Source organism: Mesoplodon bidens (genome assembly GCF_964165515.1).
Source record: "Mesoplodon bidens genome assembly, chromosome: 6".
Taxonomy (NCBI): Eukaryota; Metazoa; Chordata; class Mammalia; order Artiodactyla; family Ziphiidae; genus Mesoplodon; species Mesoplodon bidens.
Genome location: NC_138162.1, coordinates 3,292,652 through 3,317,882, shown reverse-complemented (window position 1 = coordinate 3,317,882; position 25,231 = coordinate 3,292,652). Strand labels below are relative to the sequence as shown.

General features: G+C 60.1%; 1 protein-coding gene across 6 annotated transcripts in view; it reads right to left on the bottom strand.

The window, feature by feature from the left end:
- Positions 1 to 1,050: 1,050 nt before the first annotated feature.
- Positions 1,051 to 25,231, bottom strand: part of COL5A1 (collagen type V alpha 1 chain) — a 160,113-nt gene continuing 135,932 nt past the window's right edge. For 4 of the 6 annotated variants that reach the window (XM_081236130.1, XM_081236129.1, XM_081236127.1 and 1 more), the window contains 15 exons: positions 25,109 to 25,162; positions 24,170 to 24,223; positions 23,581 to 23,634; positions 22,700 to 22,807; positions 22,527 to 22,580; positions 22,382 to 22,435; positions 21,962 to 22,069; positions 20,743 to 20,796; positions 19,839 to 19,874; positions 19,394 to 19,447; positions 18,645 to 18,900; positions 17,569 to 17,681; positions 14,657 to 14,725; positions 10,885 to 11,118; positions 1,051 to 3,413 (listed from right to left, as the gene is read on the bottom strand). In XM_081236130.1, the coding sequence (XP_081092256.1) occupies positions 3,267 to 3,413; positions 10,885 to 11,118; positions 14,657 to 14,725; positions 17,569 to 17,681; positions 18,645 to 18,900; positions 19,394 to 19,447; positions 19,839 to 19,874; positions 20,743 to 20,796; positions 21,962 to 22,069; positions 22,382 to 22,435; positions 22,527 to 22,580; positions 22,700 to 22,807; positions 23,581 to 23,634; positions 24,170 to 24,223; positions 25,109 to 25,162 (1,449 nt within the window). In that variant the 3' untranslated portion in view covers positions 1,051 to 3,266. Of the gene's footprint in view, positions 3,414 to 10,884; positions 11,119 to 12,518; positions 12,724 to 14,526; positions 14,596 to 14,656; positions 14,726 to 17,568; positions 17,682 to 18,644; positions 18,901 to 19,393; positions 19,448 to 19,838; positions 19,875 to 20,742; positions 20,797 to 21,961; positions 22,070 to 22,381; positions 22,436 to 22,526; positions 22,581 to 22,699; positions 22,808 to 23,580; positions 23,635 to 24,169; positions 24,224 to 25,108; positions 25,163 to 25,231 lie in introns of those variants that run through there. The other 2 variants (XM_081236128.1, XM_081236132.1) reach the window with 2 other exon arrangements.

The window sequence follows — 25,231 nt, the reverse complement described above, 5'->3', positions numbered from 1 at the left end:
GATGACGGGGCCTCCCCCAATGTGTCTGAGTCAGCAGGTCTGCCGCAGGGTCCAGGAATATGTATTCCTAACAAGGGGCGGATGCTCGTGCTGATGGTCCGTGGACCACACTCCGAGAGCCACTGGGTCTAGGTTTTGCTGCAGTAACAACAATCCCTGACATCTGTATTGGCTGAAAGCAACATGTTTCTCGCTCATGCTGTAAGCTCACGGAGGGTTGGCCAGGGACTCCCTCCGGGAACCCACTCACTGGGGACGCAGCCACTCTGGGAACGTGGCTGGCGACACGCAAGAGGGAACCAGTATGTCAGACTGGAAGAGCCACGTGCTACTTCTGCTCAGGGTCATTGGCCAGGACGAGCCAGGGAGCCGGGTACTATCGTCCCGCTCTGTAGCTGGACAGCAGAGGGGGAGCCTGGGGACTTGCCACCTCCGCAGGGCGAGAGTGAGGCCCGCACACTGTCAAGGTCGGGATGCCCCAGGACTGTGGAAACTCCCCCAGGAAGCCTGGAGGGCTGGTGCCTGACCACAACCCAAGGGCACCCCAAGGCACAGTTCTGTCTCCGGACGCCCACTGCCACTTCCTCCGAGGAAGAGCTCCCTTGACGCATGGCTTGGGAAGTGGCTTCCTTCCACTTTCTGTGACCTTGGCCAGGATTTTGAGAGTTTCTCCTGTCCTGAGACTGGGGTCACACACTGGTTTAATGCAGGGGAAGGCCCTGGTCACACTTAAGAAGACAGCCGATCACATCTGTTTACGGTGGAAACATTAATCTTGATTTATTGAAAAACGATTACAATTATTCCTCTGTTACACAGGTTTAAAATATTTTAAAACACCCTTTCCTGGGCATTACACTTAAAACGTATGAACACGTCTACTGGATTTTTAGGAAATGTACAATGTGTCACTCAACATTCTAGTTTTAAAGGGCCTAATGTCCTAGAATCTTTACCGTAGGTTTTCTTTGAACCGTTTTCTTTTTCTTTTCGCCAACATGTGTCCAATTACGTAGATGAGGGGGAAAAAATAAAATTACGCCAAAAGAATTTCTGCAAATATAAGAAGTAATTTTATTGCAATATACCATAGCTAAGTGGTCTGGGGAAAACGGGACACATTTTGACTTCAGTACAAATTACAACAGCTTTGAAGGGTCCAATGGAGGAAAAGATCGACAGAATAAAAGGAGAACTCGGGCAGGATGAGAAATCAAAATGGAATCACATGACCTAGACAAAACCCACAGGGCGCCCTACGGCAACGCTCCGATATGGCTTTTCTTTTGATGAGATGAAGGAAAGGGTTGCTGGCAGATGCTGGCATCCTGGGTTCGGAAGAATCTCGAAGCCAGGCTTTTCTTTGGCAAGAGTAAGACTCAATTTCCAGGGGATTCAGGAAATCCTCGTGGGTGGTGTGCTGTGACTCTTGGGTTGCTCCGCAGTGGTTTCCTAAGCTGGAACCACGGTCCAATGAGGCGGGTTGGGCGGAGAACAGCACCGGAGCCGGGACCTGTCACAGCTCCCCCCGAGGAGGCTGCACAGGGCCCTGGGGCCTGTCTTGCTTCTCCCATTGTGGAAGGAAAGGGCATTGCACAAGGGCAGCTTTTCACAGTAAAGGGATCGCCTTTCCTTGCTGGCCCTGCCAGTCCTCACCCTCGCTCAGGGAGGAGGACCAGGAGCAGATGGAACCTGGCCGGTCCCAAGCACCCGCGCGGCTGAGACCCGCACCCAGCACATTTGCAGATGGAAATCCAAATCACTTTCATGGGGAAAAGGCACCGCGGGCAACCCCGGAGGGACTCACAGAGTTCATTGCACATTTGTCTGTCTGCTGGGGCTGCACCAAAGGCAGCCCAGCTGAGAGGCCACATGCTGCTTCAATTCAGTTCTTGCAACAAACGCAGAAATTAGCACCACAAACATTCGGCAACAGAATGCAATCCGCCATCGTTACACCGTGGACCACGCAGAAAGTGACCATGTGTTGTGTGTGTGTGTGTGTGTGTGTGTGTGTGTGTGTTTTCAGATCACAGATGCACAGGCTAAGATTGGTACCCGGCCTGGGGCGGCTTCACTGCTGTCTGGGAGGAGCACGGGGCCATGGCAGGGAAGGTGACCCGCATTTACCTTAATGTCCTTGGCAAAAACCGAGATGGTGGAGGCAATAGCCAGGATGGAGAAAGATGGGAGAACGAGGCACGGCAGCTACCCCCAGTGTCACCTTCAAGGAGATCTTAACAGATAGCACCACGAAAGAGAAATGTAAAAATAAGCACCAATTTTCATTTAATTATCATCTACAGAAAATGTGGTTTCCCTGCCCTGGACATCCTCCCATCAGGCTCTGTAGGAAGAAACATGGAAAAAGGAAGCAATTAAAATTAATTTAAGCCTGCGTTTTCATCTAAGCGCATGTGGAGAAGGCAAAGTATAAAATCCTTTTTTCTTTTTCTCCCTGTTAAAAAATAAAACCCAGAGCTAATCAAAGACTTGTCTGAAAGGGGCACTGGCACCTGCTTTTTAAATGGTGGGGTGAATTCTTGCTGCCCTTGGCAAACTTCTAATTTCTCACACGTCCTTGAGCAGGCAGGGGTGTGGACTGCATCCCACAATGGACACCCCACCTGTTTTTTCAACTCTCCCAATGGGACCGAAGCGGGGTTTACAGGCATGATTGAAAGTCAGGGACACTGAACATTTATGACAATACAATACAAATATTTACTTAAAACTCACAAAAACAAAAGCACCTTTAATCCATCGGAAAGGCACATGCAGGATGACATTTGGCCTGTGAATGGATCTTGTTAAAAACAGAGGCTCTGGAGGGTGAGGTGACCTTTACAAGGCTTACCTCGGAACAATTTTTGAAGGTCAGGGGAAGTACACATCTTCAAGTTGAATGTTTTCCAAAAAAACCCAAAAAACAAAACATGATCTCCAAATACTGCAGCCACACCCGGGCCCCTGTGGACTCTCCGTGCACGAGATCCACGGGCTCGGGGGCAAGACGCGTGGGCCCCGTTCCCTTCCCTGGGGAGCGTGGTGTAGACGGAACGGAGCTGGAGGCAGCGGGCGGCTGCGGGGCATCTAGGTCATGTGATTCGTCTCCGGGGCGGGGACTCGGCTCTTTCCCTTTGCTCTCTCTGGGTGTGGAGTGGGCCCGGCGTGGTGGGGAGGGACGAGGGGCCTTCACCGTCCAGGACACCCACGGGCGGTGCGCTGAGGTCACGAGGTTGCTCTTGGGGCCAGGCTCGCGGCTCCTAGCCCAGGAAGCAAGCCGGCCCCACTTCAAATCCGAATTTCTGTGACGCTTCACCAAAGTCGTTGAACATGATGTCCACAATGGGCACTTGCTCCACCTTGGGGGTGTCGATTTCCAGAACGGTCTTCTGATACCCTTTCTTTGTCTGGGGGAGGGAAGAGAGGGGGATGCGGGTCAGCGGGGGCTCCGAGATGAACCAGCCATCCACGCCCGCCACGGCTCTGAAAACCCACCCACAGCAGGACGAGCCGTGGGGAGCAGGCAGCGCACCCCAAGACGTCCGCCTCACCCCACCCTCGTCCGCAAGGGGCACGGGAGCGCGCCTAAGGAGGCTGTGCAAGGGTCCGCAGCCCATTTGGACCCATGTCCCTTCCCCGCCAGGTGGCACATCCACACCAGGGACTCCTTGTTCGAAGATGAAGAAGTCTTGAGAATTCCAAGACAGCGACAGCTGATCGCAGGCCCTCCCTGGGGCCATCAGCAGGCTGGGTCATGCTCGGAAGTGACAGGGATCTGCACTCACAAGTTCGAGGAGAGGGAACCTTACCCGTCATCAGAGGAGTACTGGGTAAACCGAGGTACGGAGGGGCAGGGCGAGCTTGGGGAAAGAGCACCTGCTGGGATGAGTCAGGCCCTCCCTTGCTCCGACCACCTGTTCCATCCCCATGAGCATCTGAGTTCACGCTCAGCACCGCCCTGGGGGACGTGAGCCCCACGGTTCCGATTTGGAGACTGAGCCCCAGGAAAGGGACAGAACTGCTCCGGGAGTGGTGTCGCCCTCTCCCGCCAGCCACACCTCCCAGAATACAGGGGGTGAGGTGCAGGTCCACCCCGGTCAGACAGCACCTACACCCAACCCTGAGCATCAGGACACTTGTCAGGGATGCACGGGCCCCGTCCCCCGTCAACTCCCCCAAGACGAGGGTCCCGGATCCTCGTAGACATGGTCTGCCCACCTGTCTGGGACCAGCAGCCTTCTCCACCTCGCACTGGACCAGGCACATCCTCAGCTGGATCTGCCCCGGGAGGCCCTCCCTCCCGTCTGATCCCCAGCGAGGCAGGTCCAGCTGAGGGAGAAGGCAGTGCCTCCCGGGGCCTCGTTCCCCTCCCGTGGGACGGCATGGGTCTGTCCCTCTGGGGGAGGCCGTGACCATTACCTGGGTGACCACATAAAGCCCCTGGAGCCCTGCATGACCCTGGAGAGGCGCTCAGTAAGTCCAGCTGCTAGGAGGTGGCCTTCACTCTCCGGGTGGCAGCTTCCGCGACGGCCCCAGCCCCCATATTCCCCACAGATCCCCCCCAGGGGGAGCCCACTCGGAGAGGAACGGCCCCTCACGAGGGCACCTTCATGTAACAGCAGCCCAGCCACCTCACGGCACCATTAGGGACAGACTGCGTGTGACCCCCAGATCCAGGTGGGGAAGCCTCAGCTTGGTGTGACCGAGTTGGGAGGCGGAGCCATTGGGAGCCAATTGGGTCACAGTGGAGTCTCATGAATGGGATTCGCGCCCCTTTAAGAAACAGCCGGGAAGCCAGCTCTGAACCCCACGTGAGGACACGTCGAGAAGGCGGCTGTCTGTAAGCCGGGGGAGGGCCCGCACCAGAGCCCTTCAGCTGGCGCCCAGCTCAGACGTGCAGCCTCCAGGACCGTGAGAAACAACTGCCTGTTCTTGGTAAGTCCCTGGTCTGCACTGATTTGTGACGGCAGCTCAAGCAGACCGGGAGAGATGCTGGGCCACAGCCATCCAGCTAGGCTGCCCCCAGGGTCCCGGCCCTCGGAAACTGAGTCAAATGACAAATATTTGTTGCTTTAGGTGCTAACTTTGGGAGGTAATTTGTTACAAGCCACAGATAACTAACATGCTCTCTGCGGCTCATTTTTCTCAACTGGAGCTCCACGGAGGTGGAGACGATGGAAGGAAGCCTCACGGGGGCAGGGCTCCTGGCCAGGCCTCCACGCAGGCACCGAGCCTGGGAGAGACCTGCTCTGTGAGTTTCTAGACGTCGCCTCCTGAAGAGTCTCGCTGACCACGTGAACTTGTCCTCCCCACAGCCCTGCCTTAACGAGGGCACTCACTCCTACCCGCAGCAGGCCAGGCTGGAAATACTTTAAAGCCAGGACTCGCACGTACGAGCCAATGTGTGTCCGCTCGGGAGCTCGTTAGCACTGCCGGCTCTGGCCCATCCCAGAGACGGGATTCAGGAGGCCTAGGGCGGTTCAGCGTCTGCGTGGTTTAGATGCATCTCGGGCAACTCTGACACACGTGGGTCACGGCCATCCCCTGAGCGACACTGTCTGAAGGACCTGCTCCTGCGGCCAGGAGCTCAAGGGCACAGATGCTACGAGCTTCCAACACAGGGGCCGCGGCCCGGCCTGGGGGAGCACTGCCAACTGAGCTGCCAGGGAAGGGGCTAAGGACCACTGCGGCCTTGTAGCTGCTGGGAAGCACCGGGTGGGCAGCAGGGCTGGACACAGGGTCCCCAGAGAGGATGCCCACCCATGCCCCTTCAGGATGGAGCCCTGGGAGGAAGCTGAGCCCTCGCCCTCCCTCGGCCAGTCCAGCGAGGAGGGGCCAGAGTCCACCCTGCCTGCCCCAGCTCTATCCCCTCACCGGTCCCACCACCACCCAGCAGGGACTCAAGTGAGACGTCTGGCCTGGCCTCCCCTGGGCCGCTGCTGTCATGGGGAGCTGTGTGGCTTCGGCCACAGGCGGTCTGAGCCTCGCATGCCAGTGAGCTGGGCAGCCCAGCCTTCTCCTTCCCCACAGGGAGTGGGGCAAACAGGCCTTGGCAGGGCCAGCGCCCGTCTCTCCCGCCCACGAGGGACGGCGGCGCGTGCTCAGCTGGCAGGGTGATTTCTCCCGGATTGATGGGGCCCCAGCGCTCCGATGATCAGAGCGCTTAGAGGGGGCATCTGTAAGCTGTAAGCCGTGTGCACACCGCTCCATTACCCCGTTATTCCTGAGGCATAAATAACCATTATGGGCTGGTAATGGCCCCCGGGGGTGCGCAGAGCTGCACAAACAAGGGGATTTATGTGGCGTGGCTCCTTGGGCCTCCTGCCCGGTGATCTGTGCTCCTCCACAGGGCCGGCCCTGCTCAGTGGCCCACCTATCAGGCTACAGAGCCACACCGTGCCAGCGTCCGAATCCCAGTGTCTTTGGCCCTTATTTTTTATTTTTTTAAATAGAGTTATCTTATTTATTTTTGGCTGCGTTGGGTCTTTGTTGCTACGCACGGGCTTTCTCTAGTGGAAGTGAGCAGGGTCTACTCTTCGTTGCGGTGCGCGGGCTTCTCATTGCGGTGGCTTCTCTTGTTGCGGAGCACGGGCTCTAGGCGCGCGGGCTTCAGTAGTTGTGGCATGCAGGCTCAGTCGTTGTGGCACGCGGGCTCTAGAGCGCAGCCTCAGTAGTTGTGGCACATGGGCTTAGTTGCTCCGTGGCACGTGGGATCTTTCTGGACCAGGGCTCGAACCTGGGTCCCCTGCATTGGCAGGCGGATTCTTAACCACTGCACCACCAGGGAAGCCCTGGCCCTTATCACCATGTGAATCAAGCAGCCCCCGCCACCCCGTCGCCCCGGGGGAGGCAGCTAGCACCCACTCCTTCAGGCCTCCTGCAGGATTACCTGGGAGGGGTGTGACTTTTCAAACTGTGGCTGAACTTCTGGTGGACAGTGGAGTTGGGTGGGGTGAGCAGAGTGCTGACCGTTCCAGGCCGTTCTTCAGAAGCGCCCCTATGCCCAACCCTCCCCCGAATCCCCTCCCCTGCCTGAAGGAACATGGGCCCATGTTCTCCATCATCAGAATTATTCTGTTTAGAGCCATGATCTCTCCACCTCCTCGAAGGTAGCATCTTTTCCAGAAGTAAAAACGTCAAGCGCCAAATCCAGATATTCCCATGCTACTAAGTCTTGCCTCTGCATTGGCGACGCCCAGAGGACCACTACAGAGCTCAGAAATGACTGCCAGGATTCCTGGCGTCGGGGCAGAAATTTGGATCTGTGTTGCTGATTTTCTCAAGGAGAAGCTCACGGTCGGGATGTCCCATGGATCTCAGCTTCAGAGCTCCTGGGCAGCAGGGTTGGCTTCTTTGGGTGGAGGCGAAGGAGCCCGGTCCTTCCAGCCTTCTGAGCGATCCCCAAATCTTTGACTGTCCTTCCTGTAGGATGGCCATTTTGTTCCCCGGGGCGCCTGTGGCAATGTCTGGAGGAACTTCTGGTTGTCACAACTGTGTGGGTAGAGGATGTGGCTGGTCACGTCCAGGACTTCTGCTCAACATCCTACAACGCACAGGACCCTTCTACTCCCCTGCCACACCCACACACAGCAAAGAATCATCCGGCCCCAAAGGCTGAGAAACTCTGGTCTGGAACCAGGTTTTCTCTGCATGCCTTAGGGAGCAGAACAGGAATGACAGGTGGAAATAATGGGCAAGCGGGTTCCAGCTCATTTCTCAGAAGAGCTTTTCCTAACACTGAGACTTCAGAACCGTGGCCTGGGCTGACTCAGGAGGTAGTGAGCTCCCTGTTGATGGAGGCATTCAAGGTGCAGCTATGCCAGGAAGGGACTGCGGTGGGAAGAATGCTGGAGTGGGAATTAGGAGACTCAGCTCTGCCATACCCTGAGGGTCTTGGCAGGTCACTCGCAAAATAAAGGGAAGACCCTGATCAGCGGTTCTCAGCCAGGAGTGGGGAGTGTTCCTCGTGCCTTGGGTACATGGATGCCGGTGATGTCCTGAAAGGCCCAAGCAATGGGCAGCTGCCCCAGATGCTGACAGCACACCCACGGCATCAGGAGACGTTGGGCCAGAGGGAGAGGACTTTGGATTGTAGGATGAAGGAAGGTCCGAGCTTGTCCTGTACCGGGAGCCTGCAGAGCCGGGAGGTCAGGTTCTGAGTTAGACAGCAGCACTGGAAACTTCTGGGCAGGCAGCTTCGAGAGGGAGAGGCACGGGGGCACTTGAATCTTCCCAGGAAGCTCTCAAGAGTGCAGGAGCCTTCTGAGATGCATTAGGGGGCCAGGAGCATCTGCCTTTTCACCCCAGTCGGTTCTTCACAAGATACATTTTCCCAGCATCCCTTCCAGGGAATGAATGGTCTCTCTTCCAGAAAACCAGTCTGCACCCTTTACCAGATGACACGTACGGGGTCACCCAGAGTGTTTCCCTTTCTGCCGTGGAAGCTGAGGAGCCCCAAGCCCGTCCCAGGCTCTGCCTCTGCTCTACGAGAGCCCCTGTTTCTCCTCACATCTCCACCTTGACTGTCTTTTTTTTTTTTTTAAAGGGATTTTTTAAAAATTAATTAATTTATTTATTTTTAGCTGTGTTGGGTCTTCGTTTCTGTGCGAGGGCTTTCTCTAGTTGTGGCAAGTGGGGACCACTCTTCATCGCGGTGCGCGGGCCTCTCACTGTCGCGGCCTCTCTTGCTGCGGAGCACAGGCTCCAGACGTGCAGGCTCAGCAGTTGTGGCTCACGGGCCCAGCTGCTCCACGGCACGTGGGATCTTCCCAGACCAGGGCTCAAACCCGTGTCCCCTGCATTGGCAGGCAGATTCTCAACCACTGCGCCACCAGGGAAGCCCCACCTTGACTGTCTTGTGCTCGTGAGCCCGTGTTGCCTGAAACAATCACAGGAACAGGGCTTCTTCTGGGGCTCATGGCAGCTGAGCACAGCTCTGAGCTTTTTAGGCACGCTCCCCCTGGAACAGCCCTGTGACGTGGTGCTATTATTACCTCCGCTTGTAGAAGACAGACACGAGGGATGATTTTACTTGGTGCCGCACGACCTTCTGGGAGCAGTTTGGGGTTTGCGTCAGGAACGTGAACAAATGCTGGATGGCTGAGGCTTCCGGATGCTTCTGGATCCCTTTCCACAGGGAGCTGCATCCCTATCTGACCTTAAATAGGGACGAGTTCTGCACATTCCATGGGCAGGTCTGAAGGACTGACCCTCAACAGTCCCAGGGGCCAGGGCAGCATGGAGGGGAGACCCAGCATTTCGAGGAGGCCGCCCTTCCGGGCACCCTGGCCCCATGCCTGCCCTACACTCACCTCTAGCCCCAAGGAATCCCTTGGGGGTTATAACTAGATCCTTTTGTAGGGAGAAGGACTGGAGCTTCCCACAGCTGAAGGGTCCGTCCCAGTCCAAGCGGGGCAGCCGGGGAGGAGGCAAGACGTGAACTTGGGTCCACCTGAGTCCTGCTCTCAGCGGCTACTAGCGACCCAGTGGGTCAGCACTGCCCTCCTGCTTTCCTGCCTGGCTGAGCCTGCCTTGCAGGACCATCCAGACACTCTGGCTTGGCCAAGTAGCCAGACCACCTCAGCAGGCCTTAGGGAGAACCCTCAGATCCCACACACGCCCCCAAAGCACAGGACAGGAATGCACAGCAGGGAAGATGGGTGCACAGGCAGGAGCACCGGCTGCTCACAAGCACGCAGAGACAGCTCAGTGCCCGGTACACCTGCCCCTGGCTGGGGACACCTGTGACCAGCTCTGATACATGTCCTGGCCACTCTATATAACAAGGGTGTTGGAGCCAAGTGGCGAAACCTTCTGGAACCAGGAAGAACCAGAAGGGACTGCAGATGGTTCACTGAATGTGGAAATCCATGGGAAGGGCCCTGACCGGAACTGGGGCCTGGGAATTAGGGAAGAGCTTTCCCGACCTCAAGACCAGAGGCACAGTGCCTTCCAGAGGAGGGTGCCCACAGGCGCAGGCACCGTGAAACTGGCCCTGGACACTAAGTGGGGTGGACCCCCCATTAGCCCTGTCCCCAAGGGAGCCAGGCTGGGTGGGGGCCTCGGGCAGGGTCTCTGGGGAGCAGGTGGTGAGAGGCCGGGGGTCTGATGTCAGATGTGACACTAAGACCCGCAGAGGCGGTGCTTCCTGCTGACACCCCCATCTCCAGTCCTGGAAAGGCCACAGGAGGGACACGTCTGAGGGTTTCACCAGGACTGGGCCCTGTGCATGGCCCAGGACAGGAGGACGCAGCTCAGACCCGGGCTGCCCAGGGCAGATGCAGCCCCGGGAGGCACAGTCGAGGGGCTGACCCTGGCAAGCAGAGGGGCCGGGGGCCAAAGAGTGAAGCAACCCCAGGCCTGACTGGCTTCTCGGGCCTGAGCAGAACGTCCTTCCCAGAGGGCGGCACAGGGTCCAGGGAGGTGACCCAGCAAGGGCTGGGGGTGTCACAAGGGTTGACACTGTCACCGCCCTCTGAGTCTGCAGGACACCTCCCAGTACGGCCACACTCCCAGGAGCAAACTCAGACTCAGCTCCGGCCATTCCCCAAAAAGTGGAGGCGTCTCAACTTCCGAATTGGACCAAGAACGCTCCATGTCACACCAGGCACGGGATCAGGGACCCCGGTCGGCCTTTGCCATCAGATCTCAGCGTGGCCTTCCCGACCCCAGCTCCGTGGGAAGGTCCCCACTGCTGGCCTGGGGATTCCACGTCCACCAGCCACGGTCAGCGGCACTGTGCCTGGGCCCTCACTGCACCCAGGGCCCAGCACACGGTAGGTGCCCGAGAAGTTCGTGGTGACCGAATGAACTGCATGAGGCACCAACAGACACCGTCCCCCATCCCCACTCCCAGGCAGGGCAGTGGGCGACACTCACAGCACAGCCGTCCACCAGGGCGTGAATGTAGGGGCTGTTATCGTAGGACATCTCCTCATCGTTGGAGCCCAGGAAGCGCATGGCCTTGTCGTAGCTGCCCGTGGCGGCGTCCTGCCAGGCGACCGACTGGTAGCAGTTATAGGTGATGTTTTGGTGGGCGGAGGCGCTGAGCAGCCGCAGGAAGGTCATCTGGACCACGCCCACGGGGTTGCCCTCAGTGTCCACGTAGGAGAGCTGCAGGGGGACAAGAAGGGGCGCTCAGCAGGGAGGGGACACACGGCTGCGCAAAGCCCCTCGTCCACACGGCCGGGGCTTCCAGAGCTTCAGCCACTCGCTGTCTCCTCTGGAGCGTGGGCCACGCCAAGAGCCCCATCTGGAAACCTGCTGCACGCCCGGGCCCCAGGCCCCAGGCCAGCATGCACTGGGCTCTCTGGGGGGTTCCCTGGAACACTGTGAACCACGCCTCATTCCTTTCAGGGACCTAGATAACCCACCCACTCCACTTTACCTGGTTGGTCCCTACTCAGCCTCCAGGGTTCAACTCATGTGCCTCTGCCTCCAGGAAGCCTGCCGGGGTTAGGTGCCCTCGCCCACCTTGGCCTGGCTCAGTGTCCATCTTTCCTACTGGCTGTGAGGCCCTCCACACGAGCACTGGACTCCTGTGTCAGAGGCACCTGGGGCCTGGTCTGCAGCCCTCCCTGGACCGTGAGTACCCTGAGGGCATGGGCTTGGCATGTACATCCCTGTCACTGTGCCCCAATGCCGGAGAAAAGAAGGTGCTCATTAGATCATGCTAATACATGAAAACCACTGGCTGATCTCTGTGACGTGCAAGGACCTGGCTGGGGCCATGAGAATTGGAGACAGAAAGGGCAGGTGGCTTTGGGGAGGAAGGGGCCTGAGGCATGGGGTCTTGGCCAGCAGACAGGAAGGCCGGCCTGTGAGAGGGTCACAGGACATGTGGCCAAGAGCCAGAAGCCTGGAGGGACCAGGCACCACCGTGGAGGCATGGGGGAGAGGCCATTCTTGCCCCGTCCCGGGCATGGAATCCAGCAGAAAGCAGAGTGGGCCGTGCTGTGGCCTGGGGTGGTCAGCCCACACTGAGTGGGCAGTCTAGGGCTCTCTGGTGGCAGGAGCCTTGCTGAAAGCCCCGCTCTCTGCCAGCAAACCCAGGGCAGCACCCTGGAGAGAGTGTTGGTTCTCAAGTGGCTTCTCAGCGTCACAGGTCGGATGCACGCTGGGCTGAGAGCTCAGCCGGGCGCGGGCCAGTGCCAGGCGGCCCGAGAGACAGATCAGTTTCTGCGTCTTCTAAACTGCAGCTTTTTGAGCTGCTGGACACAGCAGGGGCGGGGACAGTCCTTAGCCCCCGGGACGAGGCGGGTCTCTGCTCTCCCTGAAGGCCCTCAGCGTGAGAGGCCAGGCTCTCCTCACACACCCAGCAGAGCAGGCTTGGCCCATCACGTCTCCCCGTCAGACGATGCACAGATGGACGTCAGGATCTGAGACCCGCGTTTCCCCTCCCAGCACACGGCCGCTCCCCCGCTACTCTGTCTCGGACCCTAGCCCCCAGCCTACCCTCAACGAGCCATCCTGAACACACGAGTGAGAATTTAAGCTGATGTTGTGCACGTATGTATAGAGACATCTATACAGTTAGAGCCGAAGGCAGTGAGCCAGGCCTGGGCGCCCTTCCCGGCGGAGCGGGGGGAGCGCAGAGCTGCTGGCCAGCTCCCCACACAGCCACCAGACACCAACTTCCAGCCGGACCTTGAGGAGATAGAGTGGATACCAACCGCAGTCGGGGCCGTCGGGTGCTCCTCCTGGACGCAAGGCGACTGACTGGAGGAAGGACGCATGCAGAGAGAGAGGTGGGCAGTGCTGGACGCAGAAGGACCTGAAGCCCCCAGTGCCGGGCAGGCGGAGGAGGACCAGGCACGGCCAAGCCCCGCCGCGAGGCCCCGCCCTCCTGGGGGGAAGCAGCTCTGCAGTATCACCTTCACGTGGGATGCCCAGGGCAGCCAGCCCAGAAAAGCACCTCTTTCTTCAGGGAGGGACCTGTATTTACGCCCTGTCCACTCTGATGGTCACAGGCTGCTAGAAATGATGCAGCAGGAAAACGCCAAAGACGAGCTGATGTTTCCCCTAGACTGACCCTTCACCTCCATCCTTGGTCAACTGTCTGCGAAACAGGACCCAAGCAGCGGGCAGGCTCTGGGCTGGCGGCTGAAAGTGGGTATTCTCTATCCGCTTCCACAGAGCAAGGGGGTGGGTGTGCGGGGCCGTGTCTGGAGAAGGCCACCAGCACGGCTACAGAAAGGACCATGGCCCCAGCTCCTCCTGACTCCCCCACTTCCCCACCCTCTATCCACCTGGCTCAAGGGCCCCGGGCACTGCCTCCCCAAGTGGGCGTCCACTTCAGGTCCTTCTGCCTGCCAGTGGCTCCTTCCCAAGGACAGCACCGAGGAGGTGAAGGAGAGGAGAAACAGCAGGAGAAAAAGGGGGCAAGGGTGCCGGAGGTCCCCACACAAAGACGAGAGGAAGTCCCCAGACGTGGCAAGGTGAGCGCAAACCTCCAGTGTCTGGAAAGAGCCGCAGTGACTGGGAATCAAGGACACGGGCCGTGAGATATTAACTGAGCACAGAGCACCTCCGGGCCTAGGAACGGGGGGTCCCCAAGTGCAGCGGGCAGAGGCCGCTGGAAGGCCCTACTCTGAGTCCTGGGGGAACGTGGCCCTGGGACCCCCCGGGGAGCCAACTGAGGGCAGGGGGTTGGGCCCGAAGTCGTGCACCCGAGACCTGGCTTCTGAGTGGGAAGGACGTCCTTCAGGGATGGCCCAGGTGGGACACGAGCCGAAGGGTGGACGTAGGAAGCAAAGGGGGCTCTCGGGGACCGGCAACGCGGCCACGTCTGGAACCTAGTCCTTGAACTTGCCGGGAAGGGAGCACAGAACTCTGCACTTGATTCCGGAAACGGGCCCAAATCAAACTCCCGAGATGTTTGGGGAAAACACCCTGCTGCGTGGAAGCAGTCGCTGGCCCCACATGACCGGGTCCCAATGGCCTCGGCCTCTATGCCGGCTAGAAAAGCATCACATCCATATCTTTAGAGGGATGCCAGTTGCCTTTCACCTCCGGGATGGCCTATGTAAGACCGGCTCCCCAGAAGTTAACACAGGGACCAGCATGGTCGTGTGCGATGCAGCGGAGAAGCCCAGGGTCCCATGGGCAACCGGAATGGCCCCTCGGCCCCCAGCCACAGCAGGGGCAGGGCACGAGGAGGATGGATCCGGGAAAGAACTGGATGGGTTAATGGTCCAGGACCCACTTCATCCAAGCTGCCCGCTAGGACTTAGCAAAATAAACCCTCCACTCCTGGTGTCTCTGGTCTCAAGTCCTGGCGGCACCCAGCTGGGGCTCTGAATGCCAGCTTCGGGTCCTCCACCTGAAGAGACAACCATCCAGCTGCCTCCGGCTAAAGTGAAGCCTCGTCAGGGTGGCAGGAGGGGCCGGCCTGAGCCTGGCGGTCCCGGCCGTGGAGCAGTTTGGCCAAAGGGCAGGAGCAGGTGCGGCGCTGGGGGCGATTAGTCCCATGCAGAGCCGAGCCAGGCCGTGCCGCAAGCAGGCAGCCCCGCGGCCACTTACCAGGGACCCGCGCTTGTACTGACTGTACCAGGTGGAGGGCTGCTCTTTGGGCCAGCGGGCCATTTTACTCTGCAAGATACGAAACGGGTGGGTTTAACCGACACTGCACACACGTCGGAGGCCGTCTTACCAGTTTGCCACGCTTGAATTCACTGAACCAGGAACCCGGGTTTTCTTTGGGCCAAGAAGTGATTCTGGCCTAAACATCGAGGCGGGAGGTGGGGAGGGAGAGAAACAGAGAGAACGACAGTGTTACTTCCGCCTTCACGAGAAATGCTCCCACGTCCTGCAAACACGCCTTCTCCCCGCCCAAGCGGGCCTGCGTCCTGCCCTCACGGAGATGCGAGACAGACGGCCTCCTGGGAGAAGATCCCTTAGGTGCACCTAACTCCCCCAGAGCTGGGCGCTCACTCCAGGACGGACCCATGACCGCAATGGGGACGGGGGAGCCCTGGTGCTTTCCAGGTGCGGGCACCTGCTTCACGTGCAGGGTCAGAAGCGTCTGCATCGGATCAGTTCTGTGTATCCAGCACCTAGGATAGAGCCTGGCACTTGGTGACTGCAGAAAAATGCTCGTGGAGTGAATTAATGAAGGGGTGAACGGGCGATTCTCACTCATCTCGCCCAGATGACGACAGTAATGATAATAAGACCATTTACTACTGATAGGCTGAGAGCAGACAGGTGGGCATTCTCTGATTCGAGCCCCTGATCTGTGGGCGTGGCTCCATCTCCAAGGCCTCTACCTGTGGACGGAGTGGGCAGGAGACCCTACCGAGGTCCAGCTGGGTGTGAGGTGTGCGTGTGTGTTTCTGCATAGGGTGTGTGTGTATGTGGTGTGTGTGAGTGTGGTGTACAATGGTGTGTGTGTAGTGTGCGTGCTGAGCGTGTGGTGGGGCTTTCTCTTTGGGGAGAGTGCCCACAGGTCCACCCTGTTCCCAGCCGTCCCTCCGGTGCTCCGCCTGGGCGCCAGGTCCCGTTCCCCATCCCCTGGCGTCTCCTCTGAGCTGGCCTCGTGCAGGGGAGCCTGAGAAGCGGCCCCACTGGAGGAGGAGCAAGTCCAGCCTGCCCCCTGCCCCTCGGGACTCTCCCCTCTGGTTCCAAACCTGCCGCTGTCAGCGCTGCGCTCAAAAAGCACGAAGACCGCCTCCTCCCAGAGCAGGACCAGAGGCGTGGGCAGGTGGGCGCCTCGCCCAGACTTCTGCCCTCCATCCCCACCCCTTCCGCCACCAAGGGGGCCCTGCAACCCGGGGGACTGGGCAGAATGCCTCAACCCGCCCGAGGCTCCAGCCCGTGGGGCCCTGGCGGTCAGCACAGGTGCAGAGGAAAGGCAAGGAGCAGCGGGGGTCACTCGGCGCCCCAAGCCCACCGTCCGCCTGGCTCCACCACCAGCGAGGGCTCCTGGGGGCCGTCCTACTGGTCCTCCAGCAGCGAGGCCGTTTGCAGAGGACAGACAGCAACGAAAGGACGCGAGGCAGCATTTTCCCACTGGAATTTCCTCCTGGGCCTCTGCCAGATGCAAGGGTCCTGAGGTTTGAATTTCCTTGTGAACCACAGGGGTCTTGTTGCCAGGGGTGTGGTTTCCCAGGGATTTAAAATCCCAGGTAGGGAGAGCGTGAACATGAAACAGGGGTCCCCAAGGCATCCACGACAGTGCAGTGCCCCTGTTCCTGCCGGCCCACAGGCGTGCCGGAGCTCCCCTCGGGGACAGTGAAATTTAGGGACAGGGCACCTCTCCCTCCAGAGGAAATGGCTCTGGGCGCTGAGGCAGCTGGGAAGCTGAGGACCACAGGTTGCTCGACTCCTGCTGTGCCCAACCCTGAACCTGCAAGGTACCAGGGCTGCGGCTCCAGGAACCCACTGCCCTCGGTGTGCGGCACGGGATGGGGAGCCGTCGGGGCGGGACATTACGGAGCGGGGTCTGTCCAGGCAGATGCAAAGGGCACTGCGGCCAAAGTCTCCACCATCTGCCCAGGTAGAGACCTCGCCCCCCTTCCTCACCTGTCCTGGGCCACAGTGGGCCTGGCCTCCAACGCGTGCTTGACAGAAAGCAGCACACGCCTGCCACACACGCCTGTCCCTGCATGCCACCCGCACGCCATCCACGTGCCATCCACGTGCCACCCACACGCCATCCATGTGCCATTCACACGCCACCCGAACGCCACCCACACGCCACCCGCATGCCACCCACACGCCACCCGCACGCCATCCACCCGCCACCCGCACGCCATCCACACGCCATCCACCCGTCATCCACGTGCCATCCACGTGCCATCCACGTGCCATCCACATGCCACCCACACGCCACCCACACGCCATCTGCATGCCACCCACATGCCATCCACACGTCATCCACCTGCCATCCACACACCACCTGCACTCCATCCACACGCCACCCACACGCCATCCACCAGCCACCCACACACTACTGCACACCACCTGCACACCCATCCACACACACTGGTTCACACCCTTCTGCACACACAGAGACCCCACCACAGAGGCGAGGATGCTGAAAGACCACAGTGGTGACTCAGATCGCCACCCCACAAAATCTCCATGGATCAGAACCTCACTAAACAGACTGTAAAGGAATGCATGGCACTCAGGAGCGATACCCAGGAAGCTGACACTAAGAATTTCAGCAAACGCCAGCTTCTAAAAGACGCATTTGGGTCACTTTCGCTCCCCAAAGTCCTTCCATGGGTTTCAGGTTGCTCTGAGGTCAGAACTGTAGGGTCATTTTAGGAAGGATGTGACCAACCAGTGGTGGAAATCCCAGCCCCCGGGGTGGGCGGTAGGGGGAAGATAGCCACGCGCCAACCACCCCTTCCACTTCCACAAATGAGGCTGCACTAAGCCCGCCCCATTGCTAGAAATTTCTTCCTAAGGCAAATTCAAGGCTACTTCTGGAGGAAAAGCCTTGATTTTAGATCTGGCCAGTTTCTGGTTTTCATCCTTAAAGCTGCATGCATGTGAACTATCTGGAGCCCTGGCCCGGCCCCAGCAGGAGAGGAGGCGATGGAGGCAGGTACTCACCCCCTCGGACTTCTTGTCGGGGAAGACGCACGTCGACCCCCCGGCTGTGAAGTTGCAGTAGACTTTGAAGGAGTCCCTGGAGCAGCCTTGGTTCGGATCCACCCAGTATTCACCTGGATCGCAGGGTTAGGGTTGGGGTTAGGGAGGGAGGCGGGTCGTGAGAGCTGCTCCTTGGACGGTTCCAGAAGCAGCTGCCGCATCTCAGTCCAGCAGTGACAGCCCACAGCCCAGGCACGTGCCGCAGCACAGCCCTCTCTGGGCTTTGCCCAATGGCATCCTGCTGTTCCTGCTGGGCCCACGGAGCGACAGGGACAGCCTCATCATCAAGAGCACAGCTGGAGCGTGAGGCCCACGGGGTCCAAGCTCTGGGGACCCGGGAGGGTGGCTCTGCCTGCTGGCGGGTGGATGGGAACCCAGAGGTGCTCCGGGAAAACTCCTAGAAGTTCACGTTCTTAGGATCAGAGTCAACTGGAACCACAGGCACCCCTTAGATCTTGCAGAAGAGTTCATCCTTCCCAGAGCAAGCCAGTGTGATCTTATTTTCTAGTAGGTAGGTAGTGCTTGGTTATTAATGGTGAGAATGGGACTGATTTGCATTTTTATCATATTCTGGAGTCTAAATAGTGCTTCCCCAAGTACAACATCCAATACCAGCATGAGGACTCTTATTAACACTGACAGCAGCTGCGGCCAACATCACGTCAGGCCCAAAGCATTTCATACATTGTATACACGTCCTCTGATAGGTATGTGTTTTAATTCCCATTTTATAGATGGGGATCATGGGACCCCGGGTAGAGCAGGTTACCTGCCAGACAGTGGCTAAGATTAGACCAGACCCCGGCTCTGTGTGACCTCACAGCCTTGACCTCTTGCCCCAGCCTCCCAGGACAGCTTCCCCTCCTACTATGATGCCTCATCAGGTGACCAGGGGGAGATGCCCCTGCATCCCCACTGCACGGAGGGGGACCTGAGGCCGAGCGAGGTGCGTGCCCGCCCAGGCCTGGGTCCCTCCCGCCACACCGGCTGCTCAGCCCCGACCCCTGCGTCGGTCCCCAGGCCCACGGTTGCCCTACCGTCGGGGAAGTCAGGGTGGCAGAGTTGAAGGTCTTTGCAGGTGCGCGCGGGGTTCTGCTGCGTGCCCAGGGGCCGCTTCATCTGCTCGATCTCCAGCTTCAGGGAGTTGAGGGAGCCGAAGATCTCCTCCATGCCGTCCGCGTAGTCCATGTACTGCTCGCCCTCCCCGTCGTCCATCAGCTGGCTGGCGTCGATGTTCCGCCGCGTCCTGGACGCCTGGATCGGCAGGGGCTGGATGACCTCACCTGGGGGGCCCTGGGTGTGGAAGAGGGACAGTGATGGGTGGGAGAGGACGAGGCGGCCCCCGGGTGGCGGCAGGGCCGGGACCGCCAGGGCTGCACCTGCAGGGTCCTGGGCCGCAGACACCGGCCCCTCTTAGTAGTACAGTCTTCTTCCCTCTTTGTCTCTGGAGCATTCCACACCCATCCCTCGGGGCCTTGTCTAGGGCTGCCTGCTCCTGCCACACACACACATGCGTGCACACATGTGCACACAGAGGCACCTGGGCATACACGCACACGCACACACACACACACACACACAACCCTCCCCCTTCCTCTCTCCTCAACCAGACTTCCGAGGCGGAGGCGCCCTGGGCTGACCTGTGTCCCGGGGAAGCGGACAGGCCCCGCTCCGCCACACGTTTCATTAACGCTTTGGGACTAAACCACACAAACAGATGCTTCCACGATTCCCTCGGTGTCAGGAGAACCCCCACCTGGCTCCCAAGCCCTCAAGGGCTACTCACCGGCAGACCAGGGGGTCCTGGCTGGCCTGCTTCACCCTTCGGGCCCGTTGGACCCTGGGGAAAACAAAAAGAGAACCAACCTTGGTCACTGAGGCCTGATGTGACTTGAGTCCACCTTGAGGTCTAGAATGATCCCCGGAAACAGGTGGAGAAGGTGGAGGGACAAACCTAACACGCTGGGGCCCCTTCCCAGTCCCAGATGTGACAACTGGACACCCCAAGGAGGGGACTTAGGGGGACAGAGCCCTTTCTGCAAGGCAGGGAGCCTCGGCCTGAGATGACTCAGGGTAGAGGTGAGCTCAGGGCAGCCCAGCCACAGAGGAGGGGTGTGAACGACCGGCCCCATGAGTCAAGGGGGAAGGGGGACCCCAGGGTGGTTCTCATCCAAGGGGATGCACATCCCTCCCCCGGGTGGCACGGGCCGGTCAGGGGCAACACCACTTACTGAGGATCCCTTAGCACCTTTTGGACCAGGAGGGCCCTGCGGAGAGAGGGGCAGAGCGTCAGCTGGTGGGCGGTCCCTTCCCCTCCCGGCACCAGCCTGCTCTTCACGCCCTCCTTGCGCCCGTGTCCCCCCTCCAAGAGTCTACGCTTGTACTTGCTTGACAGGGGAGGTGGGCAGGGGCAGGTGCTCACCCACACAGAGGCCAGGAGAGTCCCAAGTGCCCCGGGTCAGCCTCCCACCCGTCCCAGCAGGGAAATCACAGCTCAGGCAGCCAGAGTCAGACGTGACAAGTGTGTGCTGGCCCCAGAGGCCCTGACACAGAGCCGCTCCAGCCCTCGCAGCAGCCCACAGCAGGGGCCAGCATCGGACCAGCCGGGGCCACCTTGGGCCACGTGGACCCGGGCCCAGGTGGGGCTTGGAGGCTGACTGGTTTCGGGCGAGAAAAGACTCAAGGCCGGAGGATGTCTTTGCAGTCCTGGGTCTCCCAGCTGCCTTGTCGGGGGGCCCAGGCTGGTGACTAGAAGACGGGACCCCAACTCCTCACGTCCGGGCCAGGCTGGCCCTGCTCATGCTGACGGGGAGGGCGGGGGGCCAGCCACCGTCTTCGCCGCCCCCAAAGTGCCTACCGTGGACTGTCCACACGCCCTACAATGCCCGGAGACAGAGGCTCCCCCTTCTCCTCCCCAGCCTGAAACCAGAGCCCAGTGACCCCACTACCTTGTTTCCACTGCTCGGAACGCGGATGTGAATTAATGAACAGATCAACCCGTGGTGCGGGGCACCAGGTCCACCTCGGCTGTGGCCCAACCCCAGGGGGTCCCATGGCTTCCCTGTAACTCTGAGGCCCATCCCCCCACTCTCCCAGGACAACCCAGGGAGCCGCGCGCCCCTCCCAGATACGCACCGGCAAGCCAGGGGGGCCCGGGGGGCCAATCGGGCCCGAAGGACCAGTGATACCCTGAAAGGAGCAGAAACGCGGTCATGAGTGCTTGGATCAGGAGGCAGCTTGTCCTGCACCCACGCCCCTCGGTTCTCGTTGGCCTCTTCCCCCCAACACGGGCCGGCCACGTGCGAGGGGAGCCCTTGCTCCCTGCTGGGCCCGGCGGGGGGCCTGAACACCTGCTGTGAGGCTGAGCACCCCGGCGCTGCTGCCCGCAGGGCCGCGGGGAGGTGGCTGAGTGTGAACGCTTCCTTCTAATGTTCTAATGTGAACCGTCCCTGCCTGGTCCCCTCTGGCTGCTTTCTGCTCCCGAAGCAGGGGCCCCAGGGCAGGGGCCCCAAGTGCCCCGGGGTCCTGTCTGTGCTGTCTGTCCATCCAGCCTCCCAGTGGCTTTTCCCACACGTGGAGTTTGCAGCCTCTGAGCCGACCGTCTCTCCAGATCTCGGTGCCACGGGGAGGCACCGTGGACGAGGCTGGGCTGGGGGGACGCCACCCCACGAGCTTCCGCCCCGCCTCCCGGCCCTGCCGCCTCCAGCCCTGTCTCGGGCGTCCTGTCCTCTTGCAGGTCAGGTGCAGGCCAAGGTGGGCAAAGCACAGGGGCACGTGTGAGCCTGTCACAGCTGGCTTGGGGAGCGGTCATTCACAGGCTGGAGCGCGGCCCCGTGGCCCTGACATGGGGACGGAAAGGCCGGCCTGCCAGGGCCCTCCGCCCCCTGCCTCCACTCGCTCCCCGCCTCTCCTGGCCATGGAATCCACTGCCAGAGGCTCCCAGGTGCAGGACAGGCGAAACTTGCAGGCTAAGGTTTCCTTGGCTGTGGTTTCCTGGGGGCTTCAAACTCCAATGAGCTCCAGGGGTTCCCAGGGAAGTCTAGGGTCAGGTGTGCATATATGGGGTCAAGGTGGGAGCGAGGATGTGGCTGAGTATCGCCAGTGACCTCCTGGACAATTAGCTGGGTCAAAGGGTCTTGCACAGAGTGGGGGGAAATGACCTTCACTTCTGAGGTCACCAGGACCATGAGGGCTAATGAGGGCCCGGGCTGGGCTCCAGTTCTGCCCCAGGTTGCCGTCACCTGGGCGAGCCCATCCCCTCAGCCGTTCCCATCTTGATTTGGTGGATGTGGGGACGTCCTTCCGGCTCTAAGGAACCTCGGGTCTTTGGACACAGAGCCAGCATCCCACGCACCTGTTCTCCCTTAGGGCCAGAGGAGCCCTGGGGGCCGGGGAGACCGCGGTCACCCTTTTCTCCCTGTTCACCCGGAGGTCCGATGAGCCCGATCAAGCCTGGATGTCCCTGTGGGAAAATGAAGGGGCATTTGCGGTGGCAACACCTCACGTCCAGCCACGTGGGCCAGCGAGACGTGGCAGCGCATCTTTGCCTTGGGGGCTGACTGGAATGGACACAGGCCCAGGGCAGGTGCCGTCCATGGGGCCTCGCAGGCCCCCGACTGAGGGCAGGGGCCAGGTCTCCAAGTCACATGGATCTGTTCTCTTCGTGTCCTCACCCTGAGCACATGATAAACGGGGGGGAATCGCTGAGTTTGAAACCACGGGTACCTGAGGGGCCTGAGTTTCAACCACAGAGTCCCCTGGAGCCCCATCTCACCTTTTCCCCTTTGGGTCCAGAGTCTCCTTTGAGGCCAGGGAGTCCTGGGGGACCCTGCGGGGGAGGCAGCGGGATCAGAATTCTCATTCCCCATCCCGCCCTCCGCCACCACCGGGGGCTCCTCGGGAGCATAGCCGTGACTCACCATGGGGCCGGGGGGGCCATCGGGGCCTGGGGCTCCTGGGAGACCTTGTTCACCCTGAAACACAGTGGACCCTCCATGTGAGCCCCGCCCTGGCCATCCCCGTTCCCGTCCCCATGCCTGCTACCCTCCCTCTGTAGCCGCGCCCCCCACAGGCCTGCCCAGGAGCCACTCACCACAGGGCCAGGGATCCCTCGCAGGCCATCGGGCCCGGGCTTCCCAGGGGCCCCCTGGGGGCCAATGGGGCCAGTCTTCCCAGGAGGGCCTTCCAAGCCGGCTTCTCCCTGCAGGGCACCAAGGAGGACACGGTGAGACCCCAATGCTTGAGGCTCCAGTCACCCCAGCCCACAACCGCTGCTCAGAAACCCCAAGGAGCCTTGGAGAGAACCCCAGATGCCCCCAGATATCCAGGGGCTGCCCCCGATTCTCCACATTCCTTATCGAGGCCGCCCTGCCCAATCCTCCACCCACCAACGTCCACAGTCAACTGTGCTCCCAGCCTCCCAGCTGTCAAGGCCAAAACGGCAGTTATGGCTGGCGCGGAACTCCTGGTGGGCACGGCCGCCATGTCCTGAGCAGAGGTGGGGCTGGACGAGTTCCATCACTGTCTCAGGTAATGCGGGAGCACCTCTGAGAAGAGGCCCCGCCCAGCACCTCCCGGGGGGGAGCGGCCTCGAGGGCTCTGGGCACAGGGCTGCACCCTAACCTCACTGCACGGGCACCCCACCCTCTCCTCAGCCCTATGTGGGCACCGTCACCATCTCTGCTTCGCAGGCAAGGCAGCTGAGGCCTGGCCAGGCCAACACCAGGCCCGAGGGCACCCAGCACTGGCCTCCCCACCTCAGGCCGGCAGGGCAGACAGAATGTAACAGCAGAGTCGGGGACCCCGGACCCAGAGGCGCAGCCAGCCCGCCTCCCTCTGAGCCTGACCTGCCCCTCTCCGCATGTTCACGTATGTGTCCAGTCCCCACCCTTGCGGCCACCATGCCCTCGGCACGCTCTGTCAGGTCTATGCATGGTCACGGTCATGACCACGGCCGGGCTGAAAAGCACTTACCTTAGCTCCTTTCTCTCCCTGCCTGCCTTCGGGACCTATGGGGCCAGGCGGACCCTGGAAGGAGCAAGAGGCGACATGTGACAAGTGGGTCCACAGAAGCTCAGTGAGAAGCTGAGGAGGGGGCATGGAGGTCACTCCCAGGCCCTTAGCACGAGGCCCAGGGCCTCCACGTCCAGAAAAGGCCCCTGGTCAGGCTGCGGAGAGGGCACTCCAGCAGCCTCCTTTCCTGGCTGCACACCAAGCGGCCAAGTTTATTGCAGCCCCAGAGAAAGACTGGATTATTCAATTAGCTTGTTCTGACTTTTCCAAAGGTCTGACCCAGGGGAAAAGGGTTTTTTTTCAGCTCCATGGGTGTTTTTCTCCTGTTATTGATGGTGTCAGCAGTGGGCTCATCCTAAATGGAGCGAAGCATCGACCTAGTGGGTCTGCGATTTGATGATGAGGGAGGAAGCTGAGCAGGGAATGCCCTTCAGACAGAAGCACTTTCCTCCCCCAGCTGCCTAGGGCCCCAGGGTCCAAGCCGGGGCGGGGGAGGGGCACGCTTCATTCAGGAGGTTGACGGGCAAGGGCGCCCTGCAGCATCACTTACCCTTTTTCCCGGAGGCCCAGATGGACCTGGTTCACCAGTAGGGCCCGGGGATCCCTGGTGTCAGAGAGAGAACAGAGCATTTAGGAACCAGGGACAGTTAAGCTAAGACGTGGCAGGGCTGGGTGGCTCTGAGGCTAAGAAAAACGCAGAGTTTTAAGTCTGCTTTGTCCTCGGCCAGCCCTGAAACTGTCTGTCTCTCCTTTTGCAGAATCAGCCCTAAGTGGAGGTGGTCCTGGAATCCTCTGCTCTGACCCCTAAGTGGAGGTGGTCCTGGAATCCTCTGCTCTGACCTCTACGTTCAGCCCGTGGGCTGCAGCGGCGTAGGGACCCGCCTGCCACCTGCAGTTCTGCTACATTTGGGGAACGTTCCCACCACGCCTGCCAGCACCCCTTCTGCAGAAGTGGACCCCGAGGCACAGGGAGGGCAGGTGTTGTCCTGGGTCACCGGCTAGGAAGCGGTAGAACAGCAGACATCTCTCCAGGGGAACTGGCCCCAAAGCTGGTGTCCCTAAGCTTTCTGAGCTCGAAGCAACGTTTCAGAAAACTTGACATCAGGTGAGAGGCAACGTCTAATGTGAGCTCAGCTCCGCGGGCTGATGTGGAAAGAGCCTTTGGAGGAGAGCATCTGACTCCAATCGGGCAGAAACAGGTAATCCTGACATTCCGGGGTGGGCTTCTGGGCGGCGTCGAGGACACCAGGCTCTGTGCGCAGAACCACTGTCGGGACTGTGTGTGCATTTCCCCTTCTGGGAGGAGGGTCCCCAGCTTTCAAGGTTCCTCAGAGGGAGCTATCGGCCCCCTGTGGTGGTTGAATCACTATTCTAAGGTAACTGGGTGTAGGTTTTTCTCAGAAATGAACAAAGCAAGTTGTAAACCCCAAGCCCTGACACCTCCCCGAGGAGCTGCGTCAGGGTCCTTAGAGGTCCTGGGCAGACTCACCGTTTGTCCAGATTCACCGTCATCTCCTTTGTCACCAGGGGGACCGTCTTGACCCTGTGGGGCCAAAAGCAAGTTCCTTCTACCTCCTGGATGGCACCCGAGTTCAGGCACCAACACACAACG